Genomic DNA, 26,876 nt, shown 5'->3' with positions numbered 1-26,876 from the left:
TGCCAGGGAGCCATGGCCGTCTCCAGGCAGGACGGGCGAGCGACGGGGCTCCGAGAGGCGAGTCCAGGCGGCCCGCGGCGGCGGCGCTGGGCGGCGGCCGGCGGAGGGGACGACGGCGGCGAAGAGGAGGCCGACGCCGCGCTGACGCTGATCCCCTTCTCGCCGGCGCCCTTGCTCAGCTTCGGCGCTGTCCGCGTGGGTACGTCGCGCCTCCGACGCCTGGCTCTCGAGAACCCGAACGCCGAGCCCGTGCGCGTGGTTGTCGGGAGACCACCGCCCGTCGCCAAGGGCTTCGCTGTGCAGGAGCCGCGCCACTGGTTGTTGCAGGTGAGGAGAGCTGGGGAGGGGCGGCGGAAGCTCTGCCCTTGCTAAGGAAGGGTTAAAGTAGGGACAGACCTCCGCGTGTGAAATATATAGATATGTGTGTGTGTGTGTGTGTGTGTGTGTGTGTGTGTGTGTGTGTGTGTAACTTTGCATATGCGTGTGTGTGTGTGTGTGTTTTCCCTCTGTAACTTTGCATATGCTTCTAAGCCTAAACCTGTCAGCTGTGTATATGAACATGCATGAGTGCTGGCTGTGCACATGTGAGTCCAGGTACACTCTCAGTGCCGGATTTACATATAAGCTAAACAAGCTTAGGGCCCCACTCTCTTGGGCTCCCCCCGCCCAAAAAAAGGAAAAGAAAACTGGATGTGCATTTCCAAAATATAAGATAAAAAATAAAATAAAACCGACATACAGCAACAGCGTTTTGTGTTGTGTAGGCTCCTATTTGTTATGTGCAAATGGCTTTAGATACCTATAGTTGTTGTTGCTGCATGAAATAGGATAATGCATATATCTTTATAGTGCAACTACATATTTGCAGAGCCATAAGGAATGTGCCCAATAGATTTTAGGAGAGTTTGCTAAAGGATTTTATAGCATAACGAGGTAAAGCACTTATTAGGAAAATGGAAGAAAGTCTGTCTACCTTGCCTGATTTGGGATGGGTGGTTTAAGCTTTCAATTCCTAATGTTTGGGGTCCATATAGATAAGTGTTCTGTGAAGGAGAGGCCTGGGGATATGAGATCTCTATTGTGTATATGTACCATTTTTCTTGTGCATTTCTGCATTGACTAAAGAGTTGTGCTGTTGTTTAACTGGTCTTTTTCTAATTCAAGGTGAGGTCCTAAACCTGGTATTGTGAACAGGTTACTGGCTAATATTGTTGTATCAACTTCTTTTCTATTCTATTCTTTTTGTGCCTTTGTATCTCCGCAAGGTGCAGCATTGCACTGCTGCAAAATACTAACCACATTCATATATGGCTCATAAGTTATTTGATGGGGGGATGCAATCTAGCCGAAAATATTTAGGCATCATTTGTGGCATACACAGAAATGGAAAGAGATTGTAAATTGAGACGTCCTGCAGTTGCCTGTCATATACCATCTCTCTATGTTTCATGCTTTTCTTTTGCAGTCTGGAGAGAGAATATTAATTTCAGTAACGTGGACACCACTGGAAGGTGGCAAAGTGCGGGAGCTCATAACCTTTGTTGTAAATGATGTTGTTAAACATCAAGCAGTTTTGCTGGGTTCTGCTGAGCAGCCAACAAAGAAAAAGGTATGGAACACATATATATGCATATAAAAATATTTCCCAGTCTGCTTGGGTTTCCAAAGTGACCATCCAGTTATAAAAGTGCTGTAGTACATTGAAAATGCCTCTTTGTAAACTACTGGTAGGATATCTTGTGCAGTGAATGTTGAAGTTGCAGAAGCTAAACTTTCTGATGTGGTATAGTCAGGGGTTTCCATAGATAATAGATCTGTGAGGTACAAGGTTTTGGAAAGTCTCCATAGGTCTCTTTCACTGTCCCTTGCTTAATTTTTGTTATACCTTCCTTGGTTTGATTTTAACCATCCCTAGCATTGCGAGATGTTCTGAAATCTACACCATTAAAAATGCCCAGTGTGAATAAATAAGCTATGATGCTATCTGTATTAATTCTGAGTTGTTTTTTAAAATGACAATACATGGGACTCTTCATGGCTTCTTACTTCCTTTTACTTTGCAAAGTTGTGTCACTACTGATACTTGCTGGAAAAAATAGTACAGGTGCCCCTCCACTTACATGCGATCGACATGCGTGCAACTACACATGCATGGCGCTGTGAATTAAATAAATACAGTGGCACCTCGGGTTACGTATCCCTCTGGATATGTAATCTTTGGGTTGTGAACGTGGCAACCCCGGAAGTGTATACTTCCGGTTTTCGCCGTGTGCGCAGAAGTCCTCAATTGTGCTGCGTGCGTGTGCAGAAGGGCACCTCCGGTTACAGACTTTTCGGGATACAGCCGGGTCTCCGGAACGGATCCCGCCTGTAAACAGGTACTACTGTAGATGCAAACCAGGAAATGGTGGGAGAGAGCTGGAGAGTCCTGAAAAGGATTACAATGAGGGAGGAAGAAGCCTCAAAGGGACCGGAGGCTCAGTGGCACTTTGCTTCGGCTGCTCAGCTTCCCCAACTAGCAGTTGACATGCGTGATAGTGCATCAGCAGCAGCTGCTTTTCCACACATCCTTCAGCCAGCCCCAGAGCTTCAACTCTAGTTGAAGAGAGAGTTGTATGGACAGACTGCTGGAGAGTAGGAAAGAAATGAGCATTAAGAGGCTTTTAGAGGGTGCTGCTCGCATAATGCAATTTTCCTTATGCGTGCAGGGCCCTGGAACATTGCGTAAGTGGGGGGACGCCTGTATTTCTCAGCATTAAGTAGGCTATGAGTAGCATTATTTATACAGTGAGAAAGAGGAAGGGCCACGTAGCTGATAAGGGTTCTCAATATATGCACATTAATAACTGGATATTTGTGTTGGTGTCATTTTCAGAGGAGTCTTTGGGATACAGTTAAAAAGAGAGCTCCTTCGCGGCAATCACAATATCAGAAGAAACTTCCCATAATCAAAAATATAAATGAAACTTTTCAGATGTCCAAAAAAACTGGAAGAGTTAGAAGCCCTCTCCAAGCCTGTGAGAACTTGGAAGTGAATGGATGCAGCATTTCACCTAGTGAGAACAGTGTAATCCTCTTAGAAAATAGCTTCTTACACTCTCCAACTGATCCCATACTGCAAGAAAAGCAGCATGTCACTAATCCCCCTCTTTCAATGGGGAGATCAATCCCATATTTTGTTATTGGTACAGCAGCATATAGTGAATTACAGCGGGATACGAAAGAGACCTGTACTGTTATGCCAAAGTGTGGCGATCTTGTGGAAACGACATCGGAAAGTGGACATACTAGTTCAGTAAAAGTGGAAATTTCTAGCACAGATTCAGTTTGCACACCAGAAAATCTGAAAAGCTTTCCTTTGAATCACAGGAAAATTTTAAGCCCGGATTCTTTTGTACATGATAGCTATGAACTTTGTGAAGAGCCTGCTATTGCTACAAGACGGCCAGTTCTTTCACCTGATCAATTTTTAAAAGAGAATCAAATAGTTATTCAGCCAACTTCACAAGTACATAAATTGGTGCCCCCTTCTTCAAGTTTGGGATCTTACACAATTTGTTCACAGCAGAAGGAAAGAATGGAAAATTTTACTTTTCCTGTGGAGTCTCATTTTTCAAGCAAGCAACTTAATGATGCACACGGTAAAAAAAATACACCATTTCAGTATGAAAAGTTTGAAAGAAATTTAAGTGGGTGCAAGAAAAATGACCCAGATCAAATTTGCTGCTTCCAGAAAGAACATGGTAAAAAAAGGCCTCTGTTGTGCAATACAGTTACTAAAAGTAAGTCAAGTTGTCCTGAGGGACAAGGAAGGAACTCACTAAAACCTAAATCTAGAAAATGCCTTTCTAATGCACTTCAGCGACCTGTGGATAATGTTCCTGAAACAGCAAAAATGAAAATGTTGCCAGAACTTCCAGTTATAGAACCTCTCTCAGGTGAAGTTATATATCACAAAATTGAAACAGCTTCAGCTTGCTTAGGAAGAACGCCACATAGTCGTAAAAGAAAAACTGGAGAATATTTAGAAGATACTAATAGCGAAAGTGGAAAATATGGGCAGAACTTTGCAAGAAAAAAATTGATGTCCTTTGTGGAAAATGAAGATTGCAGTGCTTTGAAAGCATCGAATACCAAATGTGTGAACGGAGAGAAGCAAAGTCAGAAAAAGAAACCAGGTAATTTAACCTTTCCCCCCGTTTATTTGGATACGGTATGTTAAAATAATCTGCCATGGATTGGTGATAAAGGGCAACTGTGACTATTTATTGCTGCTCTTCAAATAAATTACATTCATTTGATAGGCCTAAAGGATGAGAACAGAAATTGTGCTCTGGCGGTGTGGCGGCAGCAGGAGGCCCCATTAGCTAAAGTGGTGCTTCAGGTTAAGAACAGTTTTAGGTTAAGAACGGACCTCCCGGACAAATTAATTTCTTAACCAGTGGTACCACTGTACATTGTTTCCAACAAATTGATTTTATTGAAGATCAGGATTGGAAAACTGGGCCCAAACTATCTAAATGTGGTGCAAAGTGAAAGATGGAATCCATCTCCTGAATTCCTTTTTAAACAATAAGTTTAATTTTGGGTTTTCAGATTTACAAATAATCACAAAGAGAACAAATAAGACAATATCAATAAATCCCCTTGGACTTCCCTCCTCCCCTTTTGTGAGTCCTTATGTTAACTTTTTCTCCTGCATCTTCTCTCTTAATCCAATTCTATTATATCTTCAATAAAACCATAGACCAACTTTTTAAAAATCATTTTTATTAATTTTCCAATAAAAGCAGCAAATTAACATACTGTACCGGTATCCATAATCATAATCCAATTAAAAACAAACTAAAAAAGCCAAAAACCAAATTACAGTCCTAATTATTAATTCTTCCAGGCTCCCTGTAGTCTGGACCTCTTGAAGTATATCTCCAATATCTTCGTTCCTGCCTTCTTGTTGTTATCATATTTTCCTCATTCCAATCTTAACGCTTTAAAGTTCTCTGACCCTGGCTATGCGATTCTCAGTTATGTCCGAAATCATATATCCTTTCATCCATCGAATACAGCTTTATTTGTAAATATGTATTTTCCCAACTGTCTATTTGCCAGCGCAGCTTTTCCTGACTTCATTCCAATCTTCCAATCTGGGCTGTTGTCGAAGTCTATCGTTTAGAGCAGTGATGGACAACGTTTTGAGCTTGGTGTGTCAAAATATGCCAAAAAATTGAGCATAACTTGGGTGGTGTGTCACTTCGAGAGAAAAAAACCATAATTTCGAGATATTTATAGTTTAAATAACAAAAATGTATAATTGTTTCACCTTAAAAAAAAGGAAAAAGGGGAGGGGAAAATTATTAAAGTTTTTTTACAGCATAAACAGGATGCCCCATAATATAATCCTAAATCCGGCAAGAAAAATCCACCGCTTTCTTTCTTGGTTTCTTGCCCTGCCAGAGGAATCTAGTAAGATATTTCTGCCATTCTCCTTTCCCTCTCTCGTCTCTTTCTGTTGTGTTCTTCACAATATTATAATTTGTTCTTGTTCTAATTTTCAGGTTCCTTAACTAAAAAATGGAGGACTGGTAGGAAAACAAAGAACATTATTCCAGTGGCACAGTCTCAGCTGACGTTTGTGAAACCTTTAAAAACAGGTGAAAATAAATTCTTGGTGCTCTGTTTTCTCCATGAAAAGAAAAGTCTCTTTGTGCAAGTGGCAGTTTCAACACATTTGTTATATTTTAGCTGAAATTAGATTGATCAGTACTACTTCAAAGTATAGGCATATTCCAAGAGTAAAAGCCTGCAAATTTACATGTTTTCATTGCTGGTGAGCTGCGCATGGAAAAGGTGTCTCAGCCCCTGCGCTGCAATCTACCCCATTGAGCAGGGTTCCTCACTGGGAAAGTCACCTCCTACCTACCTTCTTCCATGAACGATCTCTGGACCCAACCTGTTTTCCATAATTGAGATGTAATGTAACTTTTAATCTTTTTCAAAGACATTCCTAGACATCCAATGCCTTTTGCGGCCAAGAACATGTTTTATGATGAGTGCTGGCAAGAGAAACAGCAACGAGGTTTTACTTGGTGGTTGAATTTTGTACTTACTCCTGATGACTTCACTGTGAAAACAGACACTTCACAAGGTAAAAGAGATCTGCAGGGTCTTAATGTTTCACATATATAAGAATTGCTCTAGACTTCAGCAATCCAGTTTGCTTACTTTAAAATATTTTCATTAATTTTCTTGTCAATATAAATATTAGAGTAACAATACTATTTCCACTGGGAATATAAACCATAACAGAATTGCTTAAGACTGATAAATGACCATCACATCAGATAAATTAATGTAATCTGATGTGCTATTTCATTTGAACTGATGTTCTGCATTCATATGCACAGAGCTACTTTAACTTGAAAGCTCACATGTGAATTGCTGCTTCTTCTCTTTGGTGTTGCTTTTTTGGAAAGCTTTAAACTCGTCAATTCCTAAGTCAGGGGTGGCAAACCTGAAGCCTCTTTTGCCCACCAGTCGTCTGACCCAGTTTACAAGTGGTAGCAAAATTGATTGTGGCGCTGAAAAAAGTGCCACTCCCTTTGCGCGCTTCCATTGTTAGCATATTGGAGCATTTCCTGCTTTATTTATTAGAAAATAATATTTATATACCACTGTATCATGAAATATATATCACAGCGGTTTACAACAATGTAAAAACATAAAACTAAACATTTAGCATAAAAAGTTAAAAACAAATTAAAAGCAAACAGAAATTTAAAACAAACATCAATAGATCATTGTGGGTGAGACCCTTTAATTGCCTTCATAGACCTGGCGGAATAGATGTTTTTAGCAAGTGTTTCAGAGTTGGCACAGAAGGTCATTGCTCTCATCTGCTAGCAAAAACTGAAGGAAGTTCATTCTTGCCTTTTCAATAATGGCTAGTTCTGCTTCAAGCCACAATCCCTAGTTTGTGTGAAACCCTTAGCCAAGAATCTTGGTATGTTGGTCCTGTCCTGCTTGTTACTGGGGAGTAGCGAAGTGTGAGTGATCTGCTTTAGCTGTGGTTTACCATGACTTATAAGTGCACTCTTTCTTTTGAGCTTGTATAATCCTAGATCAGGCATCCCCAAACTTCGGCCCTCCAGATGTTTTGGACTACAATTCCTATCTTCCCCGGCCACTGGTCCTGTTAGCTAGGGATCATGGGAGTTGTAGGCCAAAACTTCTGGAGGGCCGCAGTTTGGGTATGCCTGTCCTAGATGCACACTGGGTAAAGTTTGTGTGAACTCTCTTAAAAGATTGCAAATATTCTCATAGCATCACAGGTGGCAGAGGGTCAAGAGGCCAGTAAGTCCAGTTTCCTACAGCAAGGAAGAACAATCCATTAATTCAGCTTTCCCACCCAATCAAAACATTGTGCTTCTATGGGTATTTTGGTCCAGTTGATTCAAGCCAGTGAAATAAACTGCACTTTCTGGAAGGAGGCTATTTTTTATTTCATAAAATTTATACATCACTCACTTGTAAAAAAAAACCAAACCCCAACAACCCTCAAAATGGTTTACAAAAAGATAATAATAGTAATAATAATAATTATTATTATTATTATACCCCACCCATCTGGGTCTGTTTCCTCAGCCACTCTGGGCGACTTACAGCATACAGTCATACCTCAGTTTAAGTACGCCTCGGTTTGAGTATTTTCAGTTTAAGTACTCCATGGACCCGTCTGGAACGGATTAATCCACTTTCCATTACTTTCAATGGAAAAGTTCGCTTCAGGTTAAGTATGCTTCAGGTTAAGTACAGACTTCTGGAACCAATTGTGTACTTAAACCAAGGTACCACTGTATATTAAAACATAATAAAACATTAAAAACGTATCGATACAGGGCTGCCTTCAGATGTCTTCTAAAAGTTGTACAGTTCTTTATCTCCTCAATGAAATCAAGAAGAAAATTACAACCATATTACAACAAAAGTTAAAATACCAAGCAGATTTTAACACTTGCAATTGTTTTCTCTCCAGTCAATGCAGTGTCCCTTACCTTGGGAACAGATTCTCATAAATTAAGTGTTCCTAGAGCACCAACGAAAGAAGAAGTATCCCTAAGAGCTTATACCGCTCGGTGCAAGCTGAACAGACTTCGTCGCTCAGCTTGCCATTTGTTTACATCAAACGAGATGGTTAAAGCAATAAAAAGGCTGGAGATTGAAATTGAAGCAAAACACTTGCTAATTCGGAAGGACAGACATCTCTGGAAGGATATTGGTAAGAATGTAGCTGCGTTCCAGATATTCCTACACATATGTAGAAAAATTGAACTGTGGTGGGAAATTGTATACAAGAATGTATTCTGTATACAAGAATGTGGGCAGGTCTCTCTATGCCCTTCAGTTCTATAATCAACAATCCACAGCTTGATAATAGTAATTTCACAGTATATTCTTAGGTAACATTCTTTCCAGATTTTTATTTTATCCTGCTTTTGTTTCTGTGTCCATTGCAGGTGAAAGACAGAAAATCCTCAACTGGCTTTTATGCTATAACCCACTATGGTTGCGCATAGGTCTGGAAGTAAGTTTGTACTTACAGTGGTATCTCTGGTTACAAACGCTTCAGGTTACAAGCTCCGCTATCCCAGAAATAGTACCTCAGGTTAAGAACTTTGCTTCAGGATGAGAACAGAAATTGTGCTCTGGCGGTGCGGCGGCAGCAGGAGGCCCCATTAGCTAAAGTGGTGCTTCAGGTTAATAAAAGTTTCAGGTTAAGAACGGACCTCCGGAATGAATTAAGTTCTTAACCAGAGGTACCACTGTACTTCATGTTTACAAAGTGTTTTTCGAGCAAGATATTCTCTTGTAGGGAATTGCTACGATTTATACTGGAATCTGTATTAGTTAGCCTTAGGGACATAAAGCTTGGTGATAGTGACTGCCGGGTAATCAGTAGAACTGGTCTTAAGACTTTGATATTATCTTTATTTCATGACTCAAAGGCAAGGTTGGGGAACCATGAGGCCACCCCCTCCACCCTCTAGCACCTGCCTGTCTGTCATTGCCATCACTCGTGGTCAAGGGAAATATAATTAATATTATATTGCTGTATTTCTTTTAATAAATCTGCTCTGAAGATCTGAATTCTATTGCTGCAAGGTTTTTGTTTTGTTTAAAGTGGATTTTCTTTCTCATTAACAAAAGGTAGTCTATGGTGAGCTAATTGCCTTAGAGAGCAACAGCGATGTAACGGGCCTGGCAATGTTTATACTTAATCGCTTGTTGTGGAATCCAGATATTGCAGCTGAATATAGGCACCCAAGTGTGCCTCACCTGTATCGAGATGGTAGGTATTTTTCTTTGCTGTTTTATAATCTGTTTGATACTTTTAAGATATTGCAGCTCTATATACAATCTGATATTGTTCTTACAGGACACGAAGAAGCATTGTCAAAATTTACGCTGAAAAAACTTCTTCTGCTGGTTTGCTTTCTTGATCGCGCCAAGATGTCTAGAATTATTGATCATGATCCTTGCCTCTTTTGTAAAAATGCAGAATTCAAGGTATTCCAATTTAAGCCTCTGTTTTTGTTTTGTGCATAATTAGATTTTTTTTGGGGGGGTAATTTTTAAAAATTGAATTTTCCATTAAAACAAGTACAGTGGTGCCTCAACTTACGAATTTAATCCGTTCTGAAGGCACCTTCGTAAGTCAAAAAATTCGTAAGTCAAAAAATGCCATTGGAAAAGCGATTTCCCATAGGAATGCATTGAAAACGGAAAAATTCGTAAGTGGAAGCAACCCTATCTAAAAATTCGTAAGTCGAAAAATCCCTATCTAAATCCACCACGGGTTTTTTCTGGATGTTGAGACATTCGTAAGCACGCGGCCATTACCCCCATTCGTAAGTCGAAAAATTCGGTTGTTGAGTCGTTCGTAAGTCGAGGTACCACTGTAGTACCACAATGTTACATAAGAAAACAAAAGAGGGCATAATGAATATAGGAAGAAGAAATGTTATTAGTAGATTTGAGTATATATATGTGGAAGCTACAAGATATTAATTTTAAGACTTACATTTGTTTCCCGAGGTGGCAATTTTCTTCTATGGCTGGAACAGGAATTTTAGGTTGCCATTATCAAATGCAGCTTGATTTTGTGTGCTTATTAGCTGAGGAATAGGCATTTAGCAATTTCTTTTTATTGGCTGTGGTAGGTAGTAGTCTTAATAATGTTTGTGACTAATGTCTATGGCTAGGAAGTTAAGAGAATTCCTGTTTGCCTTGCAGCACAATCTTATGGCTATTTACTTGAAAATGAGCCCCATGATGTGTGCACAGAACCGATAATCCTGCATGAATGTTATTTGTTGCCTTTTCTCTAGTCTAGTAAAGAGATACTGCTGGCATTTTCCCGAGATTTTCTAAGTGGAGAAGGTGATCTTTCTCGCCATCTACATTTCATGGGCTTTCCTGTTCATCACGTGCAGACTCCACTTGATGAGTTTGACTTTGCTGTAACAAATCTAGCCACAGATTTGCAATGTGGCATTCGTCTTGTGTAAGTCTTTTCACTGCATTTTGTTGCTGAAGTTATAGAAGGATTTCACTTGAGGAAATGGGCTATATTTTTAACATGGTATCTTTGTATTTTCAGAAGAGCATTGGAACTTCTGTCGTCAAACTGGAATCTTTCCAAAAAATTAAGAGTTCCTGCAATAAGTAGACTTCAAAAGATGCATAATGTCAAGATTGCCTTTGAAGTACTAAAAGATCACAAAATACAGTTGGAAGATGAACGTGGTAAGTGCCAGCAAAGGAGAAAGTAGTCCCCTTATGAAACAAATGTGTAGATGCTGCAAATCAGTAACCTATTTGACTGATTTATAGGTACATCGATTGACGCTAAGGATATTGTGGACCGGCATAGAGAGAAAACACTCGCACTGCTGTGGAAAATAGTATTTGCCTTTCAGGTATTGCATAATGATTTTTTGGCAGTTAATCTCTGCAACATATATTGAAGATGTGTAGTATGCATCTAGGACTTGCAATATTGTATCTTCAAAAAAATGGGGTGCTTTATAAAAAAAATGGTCTGTACAGTCGTACCTCGGGTTACGACCACCTCGGTTTGCGAACAGTTCGGGTTACGAACTGCGCAAACCCGGAAGTGTTTTGTGCGCGTGCGCAGAAGCGGCGATCGCACGATCTGCGCATGCGCAAAATGGCGGCGCCCATCGCGTTCGGTTTACGAACTATTCGGGTTACGAACTGCGATCCGGAACGGATCGCGTTCGTAACCCGAGGTATTACTGTATATAGAAGCTAACACTACTGAAGGGCAGTTCTCAAAAGCCATTCCATGCCTATACCAAATGCACAGAGATGACCTCACCAACTGCATGTAAAGTAGAACATCAGTACAGTTGACTCCCAACTTCCATACATTTAACTTGTACAATCACAGCTTTATGCTGGCGGCCAGCTTGTTGAAATCACAGAAATTGTGATTGTGAAATCACAGAAAGTGTGGAAAGAGCTTTTAAGCTTCTCCACCTTGCTTCCTGGGTTCTGGGAGGTTCTTTTGTGTGAGATCTTGCAGGGTCTCCCAGAGCCTGGTAAGCAAGGTGGAGAGCCTTGCATGGGGGGGGGGGGGCAAGTCACACCAGCTTTGAAAAGGTAGAGATGCTCCTGTTAGGGAGATTCTGGGGTTTTAACTACATGCAGCTTAAGCTTTACACACAATCCCTGGAACGTAACCCCTACCCTATACAAGTTGCAATATGGGGAACACTGAACATGTGGGAGAAAAGGCCTTACGTCTTAACACAGTTAGATGAGCTATGCTTTTATAATTGGTAGTGATGTGAAACGTTACATGAAATGTACAGAACTGGTGCATCAAAAAAGGGAAGATGTCGAGGTCTGATGCCTTTAAAAATACTATCAACAAATTTATGACCATTGCAATTAATTATGGGGAAATGGTCTGGTGAGTTTTATCACATAACAAAAGTGTTATTGTTCATCTTATATTGGTTATACAGGTGGATAAATAGTTTACATTTTCTTTCACAGGTTATTTTTTAGCCACCTCCAAATTTTAAACCAGAGCACGTTTGTGTTTTTTCAGGTTTGACATTGTCCTGCCCACCAAATGTTCTACCTTAGTATGCAGTTGCTACCGTATATTCACCTCAGAGCAGTGATTTGGGCCAGGACATTTTCAGTGCTGTATCTTTCCACTGAAAAATGTTACCACTGTTTCATAAGTTCATTTTCTAATACAAAGTTTTCTGGAAAACCCATCTTGCTGCTTGCAGAGTGAGCTTCGTTAAGTTAAATAAGAGTTGCTTTTGAATAAACATGTTTGGACTTGTTCTGCTAGCATTGTCCTGATAACATAGTTGTCATTTGTTTAGCATGCTTTGAGAAATACAGTGATTTACATATCCCTAAATATTAGAAACCCTCATCTTTAGAAATAATATTTTCAATTTGTTCTTGTTTAGGTGGAGGTCTCCCTTGATAGGGATCAGTTGAAAGAAGAAATTGATTTTTTGAAGAACATGCACGTTACAAAAGTCAAGTCTGCTGCTTTAGAATCTCGTATTGCCAACAAAGTGAGAAAAGACAGCAGTAACTTTTATTCATCCGAAAGCTGCAGTGAAAATGTAAAGATGCTGATGGATTGGGTCAATACTGTCTGTGGGTTTTACAATGTCAAGGTAAAAACTTTCCCAATAATCAACCTCTGTAATGACACATCTCTGTTCTGTTTCCTCCCCAATAAGCAAACAACAGATGAAAGTATTATTTGATAGACCACAACTTTGCTTTACTAATTGATGGAAGCCAGTTTTAATCAGGGACTGAGATTTAAGGAGATGTTTATTTATTTGGCTGTTCAGCATGTTTTGATTATGGCCTCGGTCCAGTATACCTGAAGGAGCGTCTCCACCTCCATCATTCTGCCCGGACACTGAGGTCCAGCACCGAGGGCCTTCTGGCGGTTCCCTCGTTGCGAGAAGCCAAGTTGCAGGGAACTAGGCAGAGGGCCTTCTCGGTAGTGGCGCCTGCCCTGTGGAACGCTCTTCCATCAGATGTCAAAGAGGAAAACAACTACCAGACTTTTAGAAGACATCTGAAGGCAGCCCTGTTCAGGGAGGCTTTTAATGTTTAATAGATTACTGTGTTTTATTTTTCTGTTGGAAGCCGCCCAGAGTGGCTGGGGAAACCCAGCCAGATGGGCAGGATATAAATTATTATTATTATTATTATTATTATTATTATTATTATTATTATGCATTATAAATGACTGAAAAATGGCATAATGGGGTCATGATCCTGCATGGACTGTACTTGCTGCAATCTTGCCTGCCCATTTCTTATTAAACTTCATTGATGCTAGAATTTCATCCTTTTGTGGGAGAGGGTGCCTAATGACCTGACGTTAGGCATTTACATAGGAAACATTTGGATGCACTGTATTTTAAAATCTACAACGATGGCCATATCAAATGGTAAGTTCTTGTTGATGCATCAAAGCTAATCTGACAAACACTAAGAATAAATCTACTTCTTTCATGGTCCAAGTTGCTCTTGGAAAGAATTGGAAAATGGTAGAAAACGACCATGTACTGAGTCAGCCCATTTAACTCAGTTTTGTTTGCACTGAATGGCTGCAGATCTCCAGGGTTTTAGATGGGACATTTCTGTTCCTACCTGGAGAGGCTGGGGATTGAATCTGGGACCTTGGCATGCAAAACAGATGCACTGCCCCTGAGCTGTGGCCCATCCCATGCACATCTATTAGAACTTACTGCAGTGGTCCCTCGACTTATGAATTACTTGACACCCGAAGTTTTCGACTTACGATTGGGACAAATGGCGCACGCTTACAAATTTTTCTACATCTCAACGGAAACCGTTGGCGGTTTTAAATGCGGTTTCCTCGACTTACGAATTTTAAATGTGGTTTTTTCGACTTACGAATTTTTCCGAATAATTATTTTCCTATGGGAAACCGCTTTTTGACTTACGAACTTTGCGACCTACAAATGTGCATTCAGAACGGATTAAGTTCGTAAGTCGAGGGACCACTGTATTCTGAAAGCTGCCGAAGGTAAATCACCAAATAGTGTGTTTTTATAGAACATCTTTCTTTATGGTTTGTTATACCAAACATGACAAGCAGGTCCTAACCTGATTTTCTTTGGTACTCTACAAATTTATACTTTAACTTAGTACTGTTTTTGACGATTTCATGTCACTGTAATTTCTGCAAGTGTTCCAATAATATAACCCTTAGAGAACCCCAAGTAAAACGATGATTACTACAGTTATCTGGCTGTAAAGAGCAATGGTTATTAAAATTATTAATTTTCAGACTTTGAATACTGTTGTGTGGGAAGGGTATTTTCCCCTCTAGATTTGCTTTTCAAAAAGAAAAGCCATCAGAAGAAAGGAATGTATTGTTGAGTAGGCTAGAGTTCAGAAATGAAGGCCTAGAACTCAGCTTTATTAGCACATGGTATGCTGATACAAACCTTCACATAGAGAAGCCACTGGCAGAAAATATTTGCTTAACTGGTTTTGTGTTTTTAACTAGGTTGAAAACTTTACAGTATCATTCTCGGATGGAAGAGTGTTGTGTTATTTGATTCATCATTATCATCCATGTTATGTGCCTTTGGAAGCTATCTGCCAGCGCACAACTCTAACAGTAGAATGCACCAAAAGTGGTACAGTTGTTCTAAATTCTTCCTCTGAGTCTGATTCTTCTCTGACTGTACTCAATGGAGCTTTTGATGAAAGTGAGTTCATTAAATGATTATTGAAGGCAGAGGGAAGATGCTTATTACCACTTTATTTGAATTAATAAATTCAATCTTTTTTGTCTTTTTTTTTTTAAATAAAGCTATAACTTCTTCCGTGCTTTATAAAGAACTCCTTGACAATGAGAAGAGAAACTTCCAGCTGATTAATGCTGCAATTTCTGACCTTGGTGGTGTTCCTGCTATGATTCACCATTCAGACATGTCCAATACAATTCCTGATGAGAAGGTAATCAACCATGTCTTTACAATTCACCATTGCATTGTTCAATCACAACTTACTTTTATCACAACTTGCTAAGTTTCTGTGTGTTCTCTGCTCTCTTGGTTTTCTGTAGGTAGTTATTGCCTATGTGTCATTTCTTTGTTCGCGACTTGTGAATCTTTCTAAAGAGATTCGAGCAGCTCGGCTGATTCAGTCTGTGTGGAGGGAACACAGATTGAAAACAAGATTAGCACAGGTATTTCTTTGAGTTACTTTGCATGTTTCCTAAATTATCAGAAGAACGTGATTCTACAGTATCTATGGATGATATATGGACATATTCAATCAGCAGTGGAATTTTTCTTTTGCTAGATTGAAGAAAAATTAAACCAGGCAGCTGTAATTCAGAAGCATTGGAGAAGATATGTGGCCCAGGTGAAACTGCAGAAATTAAAAAAAGCAAAGCAGGAAGAACTTGAAAGAGTATCTTCTATTGTAATTCAGGTATGATTGACTTTTCATGTGAAATTACTATGTCAAAATTACTGCATTTCCTAGCCGATTGAGATTATCAGGTGCTATTACATTTCTGCCCAGAATAAGATTTCAGAACCAAGTAAAATGTGGTTCACTATTAGAACACTTTATATGCCACACTTTTGTATAAAGAATATTCAGTTTTCTTGTGCGAGTCTACCAGTTTGCTTAAAAAATATATGCATAGAAAGAATTGGCCATTTTTCTTGTATTAAAAGTGTAAATGTGCAGTGAAATCTGATTCTTACAGCTGTGCATCACTTTTTCCTCCCCAGACTTACTGGAGAAGATACAATGCAAGAAGGAAATATTTGCAGCTCCGGCAATATACAATTATTGTGCAAGCAAGGATAAGAATGCTCCTTGCTGTTGCTGCTTATAAAAAAGTTTGCTGGGCTGCTCTCACTATTCAGAGGCACTTCAGGGCTTTGTTGATAGCAGAAGCCCATCGCCAAAAATATCAAAGCATGAAACAGTCAGCGCTTGTGATTCAGTCTGCATTTAGAAGATGGAAAGGCTGCAAAATGAATTCAAAAGTTGAAATAGAGAAGCTGCTGCAAGCAACTGAACTGGCAAAAAAAGTGAAAGCTGCAGTTGTAATTCAGTCATGGTACAGGATGACCAGAGATCGAAACAATTACTTACATATCAGACACAGTGTTATCAAGATACAGGCCCTGTTTAGATGTCTTCAAGCTAAATTCATTTACAAACGGAAAAGACTGTGTGTGGTGGCCATTCAGAAGTGTTACAGAGCTTACAGGATGAGGAAAATTTACAGGGAAACATATTTGCAGAAACGTTCGGCAGCTATATTCCTGCAATCTGCTTATAGAGGAATGAAAGCTCGTTTATTGTGTAGACAAGTCAGAGCTGCCTGTGTCATTCAGGTACACTACCGTGCATACAGAAAGCAAATTTATCTGAGGCAGAAGTTCTTGCAGCTAAAAAAGGCTGCTGTGTGTTTGCAAGCAGCTTACAGGGGCTATAAAGTACGGAAAATGTTTAAGTGTCAGAAAGTGGCTGCTGTTAAGATCCAGTCTGCTTTGAGGGCTTATGCTGCAAGAAGAAAATACCAAGCTTTGATTCAAGCTACCCTTGTGATTCAGAGATGGTACAGGGCTTCCAAAATCAGAACAAGGTTTTTGAAGACAAGAACAGCTGTGATTTCCTTGCAGGCAGCTCTGCGTTCCTGGCAAGTAAAGAAATGCATTCAGAATTGGCATGCTGCCGCAATTAAAATACAATCTGCCTTTAGGAGATACATGGCTCTGAAAAAGTTCAGGATGTTGAGAAATGCTGCTCAAACACTTCAGCAGCATTACAGAGCCAAAGTTTTGGGCAGAAAACAACAGCAGGAATATGTTGTGCTTCGCAACAGCGTTGTACAACTCCAGGCAGCTTGGAGAGGGAGGGTTGTGAGGAAGGCAATCCAAAGACAGCACCACGCTGCAGTAGTCGTACAGTCCTATTTCAGGATGCACATCAGTCAAACAAAGTTTAAAAGTTTCAGAGGGGCTGCTGTTAAGGTTCAAAGGTGGTATCGTGCTGCTGTCCTAGCCAGGAGTGAAAGGCAGGAATACCTCGCTTTAAAGGTTGCAGTGGTTAAGGTGCAAGCAATTTACAGAAGCGTAAGAGCAAGGCGTGAAATTCAACGCATGCACCAAGCAGCAGTTAGTATCCAAGCCATGTTTAAAATGCATCAGAATAAGGTTAGATATCAGGCGATGAAACAGTCAACAATTGTAATTCAGAGGCACTACAGAGCTCATTGCAGAGGAAGAATGGAACGGGAAAAGTACCTCAAATTAAGGAAGGCTTCTCTTTTACTTCAGGCTGCCTACAGGGGGATGAAAGTTAGGCAGGAGCTGAAAGCTTTGCACCAGTCTGCAACTTCTATTCAGTCATTTTATCGAATGTACAAGCAACGAAAATCTTTCCTGAAGCAAACTGAAGCGGCAAAACTGATTGAGCAGTGGTATTGTGGTTCTAAATGTCGCAATGCTCAGATGCACAAATACAGGCAGATGAAGACTTCTGCCATCCAAATACAGGCTGCCTTCCGAGGTATGAAAGCGAGGCTCCATTTGCAAAAGATGCACATGGCTGCCACCACCATTCAAAGGCGATTCAGAACTTTTCTTCAGAGGCAAAGGTTTGCTTCTCTTAAGGCAGCTGCTGTGACGATTCAGAGGAAGTACCGAGCAATGGTACTCTCTAAACAGCAGCGTAAAGAGTATCTCCATCTCTATAAAGCTGCCATCATAATACAGTCTGCCTACAGAGGCCTCCTGGCCAGGAAACGTGTAAGCCAAATGCAGGGGGCTGCTACCGTTATCCAAGCAGCCTTTAGAAGACATACAGCTTATACTCGATACCAGGCCGTGAAGCTTGCCTCTGTTTCCATACAGCAGCATTATAGAGCATACCGAGAGATGAAATACACGAGAGGACTCTACTTAAAATATCGCCACTCTGCTTTAGTTCTTCAGGCTGTTTACAGAGGAAGGAAAATGCGATGTGTCTTGAAGGAACAACATTATGCTGCAACAGTCATACAGAGTAACTATAGAAGGCACAGGCAGCAGTGTTCCTACAAAAAAATACAATGGGCAGCCAAAGTTATACAGGTTCAAGTCAGGGCCAATTATCTGTGCAAAACTGCAGCCCTGCAGTATTCCTCTGCTAAAAGTGCCGCCATTTGCATCCAGAAAGCTTTTCGCAGGATGAAGGCAAGGCACCAAGCTGCCATTGTGCTTCAGCGGAATTTTAAAATGCAGAGAGAACGTAGAAAATACCTTGCTTTGAAAGCAGCTGCTGTAGTCCTTCAGAGACGGTACAGAGCATCGGTTCTGGCAAGGAGGCTGGCTCAGGAATACGTTTCTGTTTGTGCAGCAGTTATTTGTGTCCAGTCTTTCTACAGAGGATTTAAAGTCAGGAAGGAAATTGAGCGCAAACACTTAGCAGCAAAGGTAATTCAAGCAGCGTTTAGAATGCACAGGGCTAGGGTCTCTTACCAAAAGCTGAGAGGTGCTGCTGTCACCATACAAAATTCCTACCCGTCTTACCTAAAGGGAAAACGCCTGCAAAATGCACACCTGGCAATTAAGAACTCTCCTGTAATGATTCAGTCCGCATACAGAGAGTTAAGAACATGGCAAGAAGTGAAAGCTATGCACGTTGCAGCAACTCTCATCCAGTCTCTCTATCGAATGCATGCCCAGAGCAAGCATTACAAGTTGATACGCAGGGCTGTGATAACTATTCAGTCTGCCTATCGTGGAAGGGTAGCACGCCAAAAGGCAAAGGAAATTCGCGCGGCTAGAAAGATTCAGTCCTTCATTCGCATGACGGTGGCTCGTAGAAAGTTCAATTGCCTCAGAACATCAGCTACTGCAGTACAGACTCAGCGCCGTACAAATGAAGCCATAGAACAATACCAGAAATACTGGGAAGCTGCACTTATAATACAGCGGCGTTATCGGTCTTACCTGGCTGTGAAACACCAAAGAGTAGCTTATTTGCAAACTTTGAAGAGCATTATCATTATGCAAGCTACAGTCAGGAGTTTCGAACATCTAAGGCTCTGCAGATTGAAAAGTATACAAAACCAGGTATTTAGGAATACTTCAACATTAATTGTTACTGATTTCTGTAATACATGTTTGTACACAAGAACCACTCTGAGTCAAAAGTGGGGTGGGCAATATGGCTAGATTCTTACTATAATGAATATGCTCTTTCCCTCTTTGAAACCTAAACCTCATTCTGTGTTTTTTCTGTTCTGCTGGTTTTCTATCTTATATTGGGAACAAAACGTGTGTGTTGTAGTATACCAGCAAAATGATATATGTTTTTCTATACAAAACAGCTTGAAGCAAAGGCCCCCAATCTGTCTTTTATCTAAGGTATTTTTAAAAAGTGCTTAAATTTGTCTAGATCTTGTGAAAAATTTTCTACTGATTCAGAAGCAGAAGTGAAAGCCGTAACCAAAAGTGGTAGTGGGGCAGGGGGAAGTTCTAGTCTTTTGTCAGAGCAAGATGATTTGCAAATTTTTTGTTCAAGTTCCTTGGGAGAAGAAATAATAATAATAATAATAATAATAATAATAATAATAATAATAATAATAATAAATTTATTACTTATACCCTGCCCATCTGGCTGGGTCTCCCCAGCCACTCTCAACAGAATTAAAAGCACAATAGAACATCAAACATTAAAAATTTCCCTAAACAGGGCTGCCTTCAGATGTCTTCTAAAAGTCAGATAGTTGTTTATTTCCTTGACATCTGATGAGAAGGCGTTCCACAGGCCCTCTGCCTGGTTCCCTGTAACCTCACGTTTTGCAGTGAGGGAACTGCCAGAAGGCCCTAGGAGCTGGACCTCAGTGTTTGGGCTGAATGATGGGGCGGAGAGATATATTTGAGATATATTTCTACTGCTGGTAGTCAGATTGCCTGGCAATGACCTTACAGTTTTTGGATTAAGGTCCTTACAGAACCATCTATGCCCATATGATCCAGGGATTCAAGATTGGTACAGGGGCCTTGCTTGTATGACTGCCAGGCAGAGAGGTAAGATGGGGTGGGCACAACCTTTTTGTGGTGTTCCCCATGGTTGTGGAGCTCCCTCTCCCAACCTTTTCCATGGTAATGTATTAGGCAGGCTATTAATGAGTGTTCACCAAGAAGTAATTTTTCTTCTAGTATTATACCGACTGTGATACATTGATAAAATATTTTTACGGCTGTTGCGATTGTGGTGCCGTTTTATACATTTTGAATGTTTTTATGTCTCCCCCCCCCCCTTTATGGTTTTGGCACAGAGCCGGCAGAGTTTTCTCCTTCGTTTTGCAGCTGCTGCATATCATCATCTCGCTGCTGTTAGAATTCAGAGGGCTTACAGAGCTTTTCATTCGAAGCAAGCACACTTGCAGCTCTCTTCAGTTCTGTACATTCAGGTTAGCATTTAGAACAAATGTATTGCTCTAGGAGCCTCTTTCTACCAAGTGCCTCTTCTGTTATGGGAATTGCTCAGTCTTTTTTATTCATGTTATTCACACATGTTTTGAAGTTCCGAGTTTCATCATGACCATCTCTTTAATTCCTTTAAAAATGTGTAGGCAATCTTAGCCAGAAAATATTTTTCTCTTTGTCTTGTGTGTGTTTAAGCAGAGGTGGTATCGAGCAAAACTGCAGAGGAGGAGATACCTTCAAGATCGTGAGAATATTATTAAAATACAAAGAAGGGTGAGGAGAAGGAAGAGTTGCAGAACTGTAGCTGCAAATGCGGTTCAGGAAGGCATGAACCAAGAAGCCCTAATCAATGGAGTAACTAAATTTCAGGTAAATCAAGATCCTAGAGAGACTGCTTCTGTTTTATTGAGTCATATGGTTATATTTAAGGCCTTGCTTTATTCTTATGTGAGAGAGTTGTAGCTCATGGGGCATGAAGTGGTAAGGGCCAAAGCTTAGTTAGAGCTTTAAATCCAAAAATCCCACAGTCAGCCCCTGACATCTTCAGGTGGGCTGTATATGACTCCTGTCTGAAACACAGGTATTCTCTCCCTAAGAGCAAGATGTACTAATGGCCTGACTTGATAGAAGGCAGCTTCCTGCATTTGCTAAGGATGATGGGAATATTGCCCCATATGCTTATGGATTCTAAGGGGGTGCATGGCGCCATTCTTAACATCTGCATTTGGACTTTCACTTATTCACTGTGGCAAATGGAATTGGAGTAGTTTTTTTCTCTCCACCTTTTATCTTTTATATGCTGCTTTAATTGTCAAATCCCATCAGTAAACATAAAGCAAACATTCTAGAAACCAGTGAAAAAGATAAAGATAAGAATAAAATCAGCTGAGACATGAACACATCTTTTCTATTCTGCTTCTGATCACTGAATGATGCCTGCAAGCCACTGAATGCAAATATATTAATTGTGTTAGAATTGGTTGGAAAACCATAAAATTATATTCCGTAATGTAACAGGCTTTCTCTTCTCCCTTTCCTTCAATGTGGATCACTTCCCCCCTTGCCCTCCCCCTCATCCATCATAAGTCACTGTGGAGAGGGTATTTATGTAGGAAGAAGACTGACACAGCAAAAACGAGAGCTCTGCGAGATAGCTTGTCAGTTGCCAATAAAGAAAGCAAAGAAGATATGAAGCTATGCAACAGAACAGCACTTGCCATTGAGCGGCTTCTCAAATATAAGCACTTTTCTTACATTCTGGCATCTTTAAAAGACTTGGGTTTGTATTTTTTTAGATTAAAAATAATTCCCAATACACCATAAATACCATTCTTTCTACAAACTTACCAACATAAAAGGTGTAGCAGTAAAGATGGGGTGGTGGTGGAATTACATCATTATTACCTGCCTATTGCAGTGGTACCTCAGTTCTCGAATTTCTCCGTTGATGAATGTTTCAGAACCTGAACGCCGAAAACCTGGAAATAAATGCTTCTGTTTTCAAATGCACCTCGGAATTCGAATGGCTTCCGCTGTGTGCTTTTCCATTTTCTCAATTGAATTTGCAGACAGCCCTTTGTGCCTCGGTATTCGAACATTTTGGAACTCGAATGGTCTTCCTGAAAGGATTACGTTCGAGAACCGAGGTACCACTGTACTTTGATATTGGAAGGACCAGTGTTCCTGGTGGGTGGTGGAAAATGGGATCGTTTGACCAGAGTATAATGACATCCAACCCAATCCATTTTTTTTTAAATAATTTTTTATTAGATTATTATACAAACAAAACAAACAAGACATACAGTATATTTTCTGTCCCTTCAAATACCCCCCACCCACGAGTCCACCTCTGCCACCTGTGGCACCCGCTGGTGTTGAGAATCAAAGGGGTCCATTATAAGACTGGGTTTGGCCTCCCCCCTCCTCCCTCCCCCTCGTCCCCCCCCTGCCACTGAGAGGACAAGGACGGAGGGGTTCTGGGGGCAGGTTTCCCCACAGCTGCTCCTTTAAACACAGTACCCATAAAAAATACAAACGAAAAAAAAAAAAAGAGAAAAACAAACAAACAAAAATTTAAAAAAAATTCCCCATTCTTATATTCATCACATTGTAATTATGACTTCCTCAGATCTCCTCTTCCTGGTTTTCCTGACTACTCTAATTATTTATGGCGTGTTTTCTAATCCAGTTCCAAATCTTATCCTTATAATACTAACTTAATCCTCCTCCTTCTTCATGCTGCCCCCCCCACAAGTCCCCTCCTGCCACAAGAGGAACCTGCGAGGCGCAGCACTTCAAAGGTTCCACTTTTGTGTCTGGGCTTCCCTCCACCCCCCCCTCTCCTCCCCAGAGCACCCCCTGCCACCAGGTGCTTCTGAGCCAAGAGAGGGGGAAGGCGGCCCTCCATCCAAACACTTATCTGAACGCAATCATATTAATACAAATCTAAAAATTGTTTCCTAAGCCATTCTTCTACCTCCCTCCAGAAAACTAAAGTTTAAAATCTATTCGCTCCCCCTTCTCCTCCCGATGTCCTTCCCCCCCTTGAATCAGCAGTCCTTTATCAAGCCAAGATTTCAGAAACCGTTAATCAATCACCAAAATACTTTTTAACTAAAACATTTTTACCCCACACCCATTCTTTCCCATTTCCAGATCCAGGCCTCTGTCCCCCCCTCCCTCTGCCTTTCCTTTCCCTCGGTTACCCATGCCCAATTTTTAGCCCCTCCAAAAGCCCTCTTTTCTTCAGTCTTTAATTCATTTTGTTGTTCTTGACAGCTGTCACTTTCCTTTTCAAGTCCTTGTTGTTCTTCCTCCAGGTCACCTTTTTTATAATCCACCTCAGTTTTTGCAAAGTCCAATTCTTGTTCTTTACTTTCAGGTAGGCTTTTCACCTTGTCCTCTATGTCCTGCTCTTGAATCAAAGTCTCTGAACATATTAAACTGGAGTGTTGCAATGTCCTGTGAATGTCCTTCAAAATCTCTAAATAGTTCAGAACTGACTCTTGGAAGCTTGATGAATACATTGTTTTCATTCCTTCTAACCACAAACTAGCAGGAGATTAGGAGGTAGAGCACACTGGAAATTTCCATTCTCACACGCTTTCCTCCATCTTGGTTATTCCATCCATTGTCTTTAACTTTTCCACAAAAAATCGACTCTTAGGTCCAAATGCTTATCTTTTAATAAAATCTTACAGCCAATAAAACTTTGAACAAATTTTTACAAATTTCCTTGTCTTTTAGCAATTTTGACAGCTTTGACAGCTGTCAAATGAAATCTTCCCTTTGTGCACTTACTGATCCTCGGGAGGTAGCGGCACCGGGATTTGTAAAGGGATACAAAGTCTTTGTTTCTTTCAGGTACTAGAGACAAAGTATCTTTTTCGGCTTTGGCATGTTTAATGCGCCTCTTATTCAGCCATTAGGAAGAGATCGACTCCCGTTTTTAAATCTCTTCCGATATTCCAAAATTATTAAATTTAGAGTCCAACAAGTCCCCACGAAGATTTCACTTACTTTACGGATGTCTTTTAAATTCTTGGGAGAATCTGCCGCTGCCCGGTAGAAGACTCGGGGCTTCGCTCTGTGGAGGTTCCGATGTTGACCAAAATGGCTCCCGCGACTCCAACTCCGCTGACTCTCGGGGACTCTACTGGGTCCCCGGGCAGCAGAGGAATCGCAAAAACGGAGCCCGCCGGTCTCGGAGCCTTCGGGACGCTCGACCCGAAGTTCTTGTGGGGAATCCGCGCGCCCCGCGGAATTCCCCCCCCTCCGCGATGCCAGGGACTGCGGAGCTCGCAGTCCCTGCGTCTTCTTTGTCCGACGCGGCAGACCGGAAGTCCGACATCCAACCCAATCCAATGCCACTTCGTGCACTGAGAAGCACAAAACTTCTCTACCCTGGTGGTTCCCCATTAGCTAAGTACCGCAGACCCCTTGTTTTTCAAACATGTACCCCCTACTTTTGAAAACGTTGATATTTCTGTGGTGGTTTTTGTTATGTGAATGGTGCCACCATACCCTTCAACATGTCCCAGTGCAGAATTTGGGGGTGTGCTTGTGCAAGTCACGTGACCTGCATGGTGCCCGGAAACGTGCTTTTGGGTGCCATGCTGCCCCTGACGGTGGGTGCCATAGCTCTATCTTATTACTGTGTGTCAATGAGAACTGGCCACTATTTCCATGCTGCATTTCGTCCAACTGTTGCCACCCTGAAAATAGGCTGATCAATATTCCTCTATCCCTCTCCAGAGGTTGTTACCCGACTATCACCCGTTTGCTGTGAAAGTATGGTCCAGAATGAAGCAGTATCCACTATTTTTACTTTGATACGGAGTTGCAATCGCAGTGTCCCTAGCATGGATGTCATACGTTATTCTGTCCAGGTCCTGCTTAATTTGTCAAAGGTACTTCTGCATTTTCAAGTTTTCTTAAATGGTCTCAGTCCCCTTTTTATTGCCAGAAGTTGGGGCTTAGAGCTGCTCTTGATCACTGCTCTTGGACTTAAGAGCTCCAATTCAGAATGGGGCAGGAGTGAGGTCACTCCTTCCTGCAAATCCACTAACAGTCGTCACAGTCTTGCTTTGCTATTTTTTTTACACTGTACTATATATCCAGTGTAAGAAGTCTATTAAGACGGCCTCAAATACAATGAGACCATCTTTGCTCAGAGTTGGAGGGAAAGTGCTTAACCGGAACTTTTTCTTTTCTAGTATGAAAAGACAACCGAAGCTGTTTATACAGTGGAGAATTCTGTTGATACCTTATTGGACCTACTTCAGATGTACAGAGAGAGAGCGGGCAACAAAGTTTCAGAGAAGGGTGGAAGCATTTTTACCAAGACGTGCTGCCTGCTTGCTCTTCTTTCAAAGGATTCAAGAAGAGCTTCTGTAAGTTTTGGTTGTTCTTCACTCCATCCCATCATTAACTATTGTGAAATTATTTTCTGGTTTGTGAGGGATGAGCAGGAGAGATTTACCGCAGTGGCTCCTAATATACAAACACAACTGATACTGTTATTTTACACAGCCATTTAGCGCCGATTGCATTTTACCTTTGTTAAGAATGGCAGGGGAGTGTTTAAACTGGAGACCTGATATTTGGGAACAGCAATGGTGCTGCTGCTGGAGGATCTTTGACAGGCAAGCTTTGGAATGGTGTCACTCAAGAATTTGAATGCTTTTCTATGTGTTTCCTAAAAGTTTATTCCTTTCAGGTTTCATTGAACTAAGCATTACACTGTATTTAACTGTAAAATGTGGTTTAATTTTTAGGAGATCCGAGGCAGCTCACGAGTAGTTACTCACCTTCAGAGCCTGTTTAAACTCACAGCACGGAAACATCAAATGGATGCGCGGAGAATGCTTGCCAAACAGAAGTTGACCGCATACAAAAATGGGCATTTTTCTGACCCAGTAACTCCTCTAAGGACAATAGTTTCAAGGTAAGAAAGCTTAATCTTTCAATTTCTGTGCTTAAAAGAAGAAGAAAAAAATCCTGCTTTTTCAGTACAATTTCCTCCCCTTTAACCTACAGGCAGAGACCAGAATGGGTTTTAAGGAAAGATAATATAAGAGAGATTGTTGATCCTCTGCAAGCAATTCAAATGGTAATGGATGTCCTTCAAATTCCATATTTGTAAAGAATTATGTTTTATTAAATGATATTTAAAAAAAGCTAATGTCTAGTTTCATATTTTTTTTAAAAGGCTGAGATTTTTTACAATAAAATGGAAACTATTCTGTTTGCATTGTTGGCTGTAGTTTTTGTTTTGTTTTGATGTTCTTGGAGATTTGGCATCTATAACTATTAAACCTAGCAAAATAGATTTGGTATCTGCATATGCATATATTCCACATTGTGAATCTGAGCAATCTGCTGCGGAAAACAAGCTGGACCATATTAATTGTAAGTGCTACCTTTCTCATTGCCTTTATCAAAAATAGACAAAATACATAGTTTAGGATCCAAGATCATTTTTACCTACAAGTGTAGTATACTTGTATACTTGTTTCCAAAATTTCTGAACTTCAGCACAGCTCTACCACATATGCCAATAAGACCCCTGCTCCCTGCCAGCGCAAAGAGAATCCTGATATTTTACCCATGATCCAGATGTACTGGGGTAAAATACCACTGATAAATGACTCCTGAATAGTTCTCCCAGAAATCAATCTTTATTTGCCCATCAGCAACTTATTTTGCTTCTTTCAATCTCTGCTCCCCTCTCTGAGACAGCATAGCTAAAGCAGTGACAATGAACCTGAGGCACTCCAGATATTCTTGGACTCCCATCAACGCCAGCCAGCATAGCTC

The 26,876-nt window shown here is 40.8% G+C and overlaps 1 protein-coding gene across 1 annotated transcript; it reads left to right on the top strand.

The window, feature by feature from the left end:
- On the top strand, nucleotides 1-26,624 carry ASPM (assembly factor for spindle microtubules). Its single transcript, XM_035123558.2, has 25 exons — nucleotides 1-327; nucleotides 1,466-1,609; nucleotides 2,876-4,178; nucleotides 5,556-5,651; nucleotides 5,999-6,145; nucleotides 8,033-8,275; nucleotides 8,514-8,581; nucleotides 9,205-9,346; nucleotides 9,434-9,564; nucleotides 10,386-10,561; nucleotides 10,658-10,803; nucleotides 10,891-10,976; nucleotides 12,516-12,731; nucleotides 14,615-14,819; nucleotides 14,924-15,069; nucleotides 15,179-15,301; nucleotides 15,418-15,549; nucleotides 15,858-19,196; nucleotides 20,408-20,542; nucleotides 20,757-20,927; nucleotides 21,645-21,837; nucleotides 24,813-24,967; nucleotides 25,274-25,450; nucleotides 25,835-26,004; nucleotides 26,097-26,624. The coding sequence occupies exons 1-25, from the start codon at nucleotides 13-15 to the stop codon at nucleotides 26,200-26,202; spliced, it is 8,265 nt and encodes a 2,754-aa protein (XP_034979449.1). The 5' UTR covers nucleotides 1-12; the 3' UTR covers nucleotides 26,203-26,624.
- The last annotated feature ends 252 nt before the right edge of the window (nucleotides 26,625-26,876 follow it).

The sequence above is a fragment of the Zootoca vivipara genome, chromosome 7 (assembly GCF_963506605.1).
Source record: "Zootoca vivipara chromosome 7, rZooViv1.1, whole genome shotgun sequence".
Classification (NCBI taxonomy): domain Eukaryota; kingdom Metazoa; phylum Chordata; class Lepidosauria; order Squamata; family Lacertidae; genus Zootoca; species Zootoca vivipara.
The sequence above is the reverse complement of the archived record's forward strand: the minus strand, read 5'-3'. Positions and strand labels throughout refer to the sequence as shown.

Coding starts and splice junctions, on each gene's coding strand:
- ASPM (XM_035123558.2), top strand. CDS start 13: ATGGCCGTCTCCAGGCAGGACGGGCGAGCGACGGGGCTCCGAGAGGCG. Junction 8,582..9,204: donor GGTTGCGCATAGGTCTGGAA/GTAAGTTTGTAC, acceptor CATTAACAAAAG/GTAGTCTATGGTGAGCTAAT. Junction 26,005..26,096: donor CTAAGGACAATAGTTTCAAG/GTAAGAAAGCTT, acceptor TTTAACCTACAG/GCAGAGACCAGAATGGGTTT.